General features: G+C 34.1%; 1 protein-coding gene across 1 annotated transcript in view; it reads right to left on the bottom strand.

The window, feature by feature from the left end:
- Positions 1-313: 313 nt before the first annotated feature.
- Positions 314-6,853, bottom strand: part of LOC132746792 (phospholipase D1-like) — a gene marked incomplete at its 3' end in the record, with an annotated part of 52,751 nt that continues 46,211 nt past the window's right edge. The window contains exon 9 of the mRNA XM_060736043.1: positions 314-466. Coding sequence (XP_060592026.1) covers positions 314-466 — 153 coding nt within the window. The remainder of the gene's footprint in view (positions 467-6,853) is intronic.

The raw sequence follows: 6,853 nt of genomic DNA, 5'->3' as shown, positions 1-6,853 counted from the left end.
AATTAAACCATGAAAAAATTGTGTTACAGGATCTTTAACTACTGTCATTGTATAAGTATAAAACTAATGGGATATAAAAGCATTGCAATTATTTTGATTGTTATATAAAATCCTACCATATCTGAAATAAATCAAGGATTTGTTTCTTAAATGTTTGGAAATTTTCTTTTATCTAAACTTCAATCTCTTATTTGGTATGAACTTTTTTCTTCAAAGTTTTTCTGTTTTGTTTTTTTTCCTTACAGCATCATATACCTAGGTAAGACATATATTTACAGTACACAATTTGATTTATTATTTTACTGCTATTTACCTAGATTGGTTCATAACAAGGAGACCATGAGGGGCACCTGTTGCTGACATTCCAGATTCCACTCTGAACTCTGAATCCATCAACATGACATCACATAACACTCCATCTGATGGTCGTATATATGCAATAAATGTATCCTTCACAACCAACCATCTGTTATAAAATATAATGGAATTCTGTTGTGAATACATAAGTATATAATCTTGTTGAGACATTATATATGTATAACATAAGAACAATGATAGTAAAGGTTACCTAGGAAGAGCAACTTACCATTCTTTAGTGTTATAAATTTCCTATATTATAATCTCATGCACTGTATATTATGATACAATACTATTAATGTTAACTTTCTAAAGTTTAAAGCCAGTTTAATACTGTAGTAAAATAAAACTATTAATTTATCTAAACAATCTTCTTATATTCTGAGCATTTTTTAACCCGTTTTTCTTAGAAGGCAACTAATGAAACATTTGAAACAACATAGACAAGAGCAATCAGTGATCACATGTGTGGCCTGATAATGGCCAATTCAGCAGTTGTTTTGAGGGCTGGTTGACCAATTTGTTCCCTATAAGTTGCAGCTACTTTGCAGCATATTGCAGCTACTGTGTAGCAGGAGACACAAAAATCATTGAAAGGCCAAAACGCATTTTTGTATTTTCTGATCGCAAGATCAGTAAATACATAGCTAACATCCACGGTCTAACACAAAATTTCCTCACAGACCTAACAACGCAAAGTAGTTCTCACTCAAAACTGCTTAAAAACTAGCAATTTAAAAGAAAGAATAATTTTTAATGTAGACATTTAACGAATTACAGTGCATTAAAAGTTTAGATTAGTCAATAGAAATATGAGGTTACAATCACAAATTTCGCGGATGAATATCTTTTTTACCCAATGAATAATGTTCGACTATTACTGTAAAGCTTAATCAATGAAAATGCTATTTTTAGCTATGTCAATTACCAAATACTTCAGAGCGTAGTACACAAATAAATCTGACTGTCGAGTAGTGGAATATATACATGTCGGACTGTTTTGGCGAGAAGATTTTCGCTAAATTATTTTCATCAGTGTTTAACAACAGGTTTATCGTGAAAAAAATAACTCGAAATTTATAAAGATTACAAACACGAAATGGAAATTCTCAATTTTAGAATTACAATGTATTTGTTTTTATGTATTACTTCACAGTGGTGCAGAGGTAGCGCGCTCGTTTAGGGTGTGATAGGCCTAAGGTTCAAATCCTAGTCGAGGCAACATTTTTTTAAGTGTTTTTTTTAAGGAAGTAGCCCTGATATGCAAGGATAAAGTGTGGCTGTCATAAAAAAATAAACAAGCAATTATCATAGTATTGCAAGCAATCCATAAGTCCCCTACCGGTAAGAGCCCAAGCAACATTCTGAAGGGCCATTGGCCATTCACTTAGGTTCCTATTTTAAGTAAATTTGTTGAAAAAGTTCTTTAAAAGTGATCACAGGAAACAGTTTTTATGTACAGACAGACGGACTGAAGGACACTCTAAAGTTATTTTTTAAACATCCCTGTTATCAAATATAACATTTTTAAAAATCCTATCATGATTGAAGAAGTTGGAGTAAAAATTACCAATTTCTCAAAAAAAATTTTAAGTTCAAAAGGGGCATAATTCTGGAAATAGTCTTGCTAGAGTATTGAACACTCACAAATGTTGAGTGATAATAAGAAACATTTATATGAAGTTTGAAGTAGATACATTCAGAAAAAGAAGTTATTAAAAAAAAAAAAAATGTTTTTTTCATGAAAATTTTAAGTTCAAGGGAGGTAATTCTGATAATTTTGTGCTAGAGTTGTGAACCTTGTCACATATGATGTGGTTGATGACAAGCAACTTATATTTAAAGTTTGAAGAAAATACCTTAAGAAATAAAGAACTTATAGTGAAAAAACTTAAAAACTAGAATCAGAAATCTTGAAATTCAGTCTATTTGTTGCCATAGCAACCAGAATTTTCAACATAGGAAGATAAGAAAAGGACGTGCATAATTTCCATACTGCCATCTACCCATATGTCAAGTTTCATAAACATATTTTCAGTACTTTTTGTGTTATCACTGGATCCAGGTTATGTGTAAAATTTGCCATATTTTCAGTCTATTTGTTGCCATAGCAACCAGAATTTTCAACATAGGAAGAAAAGAAAAAGACGTGCATAATCTCCATACTGCCATCTATCCATATATCAAGTTTCATAAAAATATTTTCAGTACTTTTTGCGTTATCGCGGGATCCAGGTTATGTGTAAAATTTGCCATATTTTCAGTCTATTTGTTGCCATAGCAACCAGAATTTTCAACATAGGAAGAAAAGAAAAAGACGTGCATAATCTCCATACTGCCATCTATCCATATATCAAGTTTCATTAAAATATTTTCAGTACTTTTTGCGTTATCGCGGGATCCAGTTTTGTGGACGGACGGACTGACGGACGGACAGACGGACGGACTGACGGACGGACGGACGGACAGACGGACAGACGGACGGAGGGTAAACCTAAAGTCCCCTCCGGTAAACCGGTAGGGGACTAAAAATGATTTTTTGATTCAACTCTAGGCATGCAAAATTCCATATGTATCAATCTCAAACTGTTATAGAAAAAAATCTAAACGCAGTCGCTGCGTAAGATGAATTATAGTATATAACTAGAAATGTGTCCATAGGACACGGGTGCCCCCACCGCGCCACTGTTCTGTCAATCTTTTTACTAAGTCAAGGGAAAAAACTCTACAAATACTGGATAAATCCACAAGCGAAACCCAAGGTGCAAATCTAAATATGCTGAGCAACCTGCCCATAAGGTTTAATGACAATGTCAAATCCTTTTTGAGTAACTTGCGACACAAGTTAAAAATTGCAAAAATTTTCTAAGTGAAGGGCAATAACTCTAAAAATACTAAATAAATCCAGACGAAAATATCTGATGCACAACAACACATGCTGATCAACATTCCTGTAAAGTTTCATGACTCTAGGTCAAATACTTTTTGAGTTACATGTGACACAAGTTGAAAATTGCAAAATTTTACTAAGTCAAGGGCAATAACTCTGAAAATACTAAAAATATCCAGACGAAAATACCCAGGTGCACAACAACACATGCTGATCAACATTCGTGAAAGTTTCATCACTCTAGGTCAAATACTTTTTGAGTTACATGCGACACAAGTTGAAAATTGCAAAATTTTACTAAGTCAAGGGCTATAACTCTACAAATACTGAAAATATCCAGACAAAAATACCCAGGTGCACAACTACACATGCTGATCAACATTTCTGTAAAGTTTCATGACTCCAGGTCAAATACTTTTTGAGTTACATGCGACACAAGTTGAAAATTGCAAAATTTTACTAAGTCAAGGGCAATAACTCTGAAAATACTAAAAATATCCAGACGAAAATACCCAGGTGCACAACAACACATGCTGATCAACATTCCTGTAAAGTTTCATGACTCTAGGTCAAATACTTTTTGAGTTACATGCGACACAAGTTGAAAATTGCAAAATTTTACTAAGTCAAGGGCAATAACTCTGAAAATACTAAAAATATCCAGACGAAAATACCCAGGTGCACAACTACACATGCTGATCAACATTCCTGTAAAGTTTCATGACTCTAGGTAAAATACTTTTTGAGTTACTTGCGACACAAAAGTGAACGGACAGACGGACGGAAGGACGGACGGACAGACGGACGGACGAACAAGGGTAAATCTAAATGCCCGCCACTAACGTGGGGGCACAAAAATACATATATACAGGAAAGATCAGAAAATACCACAGAGCATGCAGCCCTTTGATTTATTTGAAGGCCGTAACTCAGTCAAAAAGCATTCAACTGGAAAACCCTTTAAATATGCAGAACTTGAAGTACCAATCAATCCTGTAAAGTTTTATTCAAATTGCATAAGTTGTATAAGAGAAGGGCCATTAAAAATCATCCACCTGTAGACAGCGACACAAAAAGGGAATCACAGTGTAGATTACCACATCAATTACAAGGACTTGAACCACTAAATCTGAGATCCTACCATTTCATAAATTGATAATATATGCAATCAACAGGACTGTCACAATATAGAAATGTTATAACAATGAATGCATGAATTAATTTATCTCTGGGTAGAACACAGCACAAATTACATGCAATGTTCCTATATTATTAAAGTTGCCATGTGCAAATACAGGTGTGGTCTATGATTTATTCAACACTGTAACTCAGTATATATACATTTCAATATTTCCTTGAAACATGACACAGGGGAAATGTAAACAAATGGTAGAAGATACAGTAAAACAAATCTCAAATAATAATTGAGCCGCGTCACGACAAAACCAATATAGTGCGTTTGCCACCAGCATGGATCCAGACCAGCCTGCGCATCCGCGCAATCTGATCAGGATCCATGCTGTTTGCTATCAGTTTTTGTACTTGTAATAGGGTTGGTAAGCGAACAGCATGGATCCTGATCAGACTGTGCGGATGCGCAGGCTGGTCTGGATCCATGCTGGTCGCAAACCCATTATGTTGGTTTTGTCATGACGCGGCTCATATCTGTTTTCAATAATAAATAAAACATGGCAAAAGATGCTTGAAGGTAAGGCATCACTGGCCAGATCACAGTATTTCTAGTTCACTTTAAGAAATCAATATCAATTAAGAACAGTAAACAAATTACCCAGCAATACTGGGAATAATATATTCAGCTTTAACAGTATAAAAGTTTGTATGATGTATAGAACTAAAACTTTAGCTCGATATTTTATAACTAGTAAAATTGTGTATTTCTGGTAAGTGTACAATGAATAAACATGACCATGCAGAAATATTCTATCTCGGGGATTCTAATTATGTCACAACGACACTGTTTAGCCTAAATGGTTACTATTATCCTATAAGTATTATAAATTTATGAAACCCACATTTGCCTCTCAGTGCATATTTCCAAGTTAAACACTATGTCTAGCTAGATCTTTAAAACATATTTAAAACCTCTTACTAATTCTATCAATAAAGACTGAATTATCCATTTCAAAACACAAACTTTTGTAGAACAGCAAGCGTAAGCAAAATAACTTGCCTATCTATATCAATGAGCATCTGTACATGTAGATCAATGAAAACCATAGCAAAGGGGATATCAATGAACAAACATAGCAAGGGAGATATCAATGAACAAACATAACAAAAAGGGAAGGTATCAATGAACAACTATGGCAAGGTGGAGATATCAATTAACAACTTTGGCAAGGTGGAGATATTAATGAACAACCATAGCAAGGTGGAGATATCAATGAACAACCATAGCAAAGGGGAAGGTATCAATGAATAACCATAGCAAAAGGGATATCAATGAACAACTATTGCAAGGTGCAAATGTCAATGAACAACTATGGCAAGGTGGAGATATCAATGAACAACTATAGCAAGGGGATATCAATGAACAACCATAGCAAAGGGGAATGTATCAATGAACAACCATAGCAAAGGGGAACAACTATAGCAAAGGAGAATATTTCAATGAACAACTAAAGCAAAAGGGAATGTTTTAATGAACATTCATAGCAAGGGGAATACCAATACTATAGTAAAAGGGAGATATCAATGAATAACTAAAGCAAGGTGGAGATATCAATAAGGGGAAGATATCAATGAACAATTATAGCAAAGGTGAAGATATCAATGAACAACTATAGAAAGGTTGAGATATCAATGAACAACTATATCTAGGTGGTGATATCAATGAATGTTTATATCATGGAGGAGATATCAATATACAGTGAAAGTTGAGAAAACCGGACGGCTTTCGGACCGAGGGTTTTGTCCGGTTTTCTCAGCGGTCCGGTATTCTCAATGTCCCCTTCAGCTGTTCAGGATCATATAAACCGAGCAATGACTTACAAAGGATGCTGAACGTATATTTGCATTTTCATGATTATGAGTAAGTATATTGCTAAATAAAGAAATGATAAAAATTCTATACAATATGTTTTAATTGTTTTTGTCCCATTATTGCATATAAATACAATTAAATTTTTTATTTATTTTACTATACGAAAGAAAAAAGAATACCAAATAAATTTAAATAGCAAATTTATTTTGTACGAGCATACGCTGCAATTCAGCTTGTATCATAGCTTTTATACAAGTCAAATAGATCAATAAAATATATAATGGAGGTAATGGCCGCTCTGAATAACCAGTCGAGGTATCTCGCCTGATTCCTATAAACATGTACCTAATGCAGCGAAACAGCAAGAAAGCCAGACGTGTCGCGCTAATATTTAATTTCAAGCTTATTAAATAAAAACACATGTGCCATACTGAAACCATTTAACATTGGCTACCGGGTAACCAGAACCGAATGCCAAATAGTTTACCGGCTAATGCAATTAATGAAAAACTTGCTAATTTTAATACAGGCAAATTACAGGCATATACATCACATGCGCATCTCTGTGTCACAACGACGGTGCCAGTAGCCAAGATAACGAA

The sequence above is a fragment of the Ruditapes philippinarum genome, unplaced genomic scaffold (genome assembly GCF_026571515.1).
Source record: "Ruditapes philippinarum isolate M1 unplaced genomic scaffold, ASM2657151v2 ctg2217_1_1_1_1, whole genome shotgun sequence".
NCBI lineage: Eukaryota > Metazoa > Mollusca > Bivalvia > Venerida > Veneridae > Ruditapes > Ruditapes philippinarum.
The sequence above is the reverse complement of the archived record's forward strand: the minus strand, read 5'-3'. Positions and strand labels throughout refer to the sequence as shown.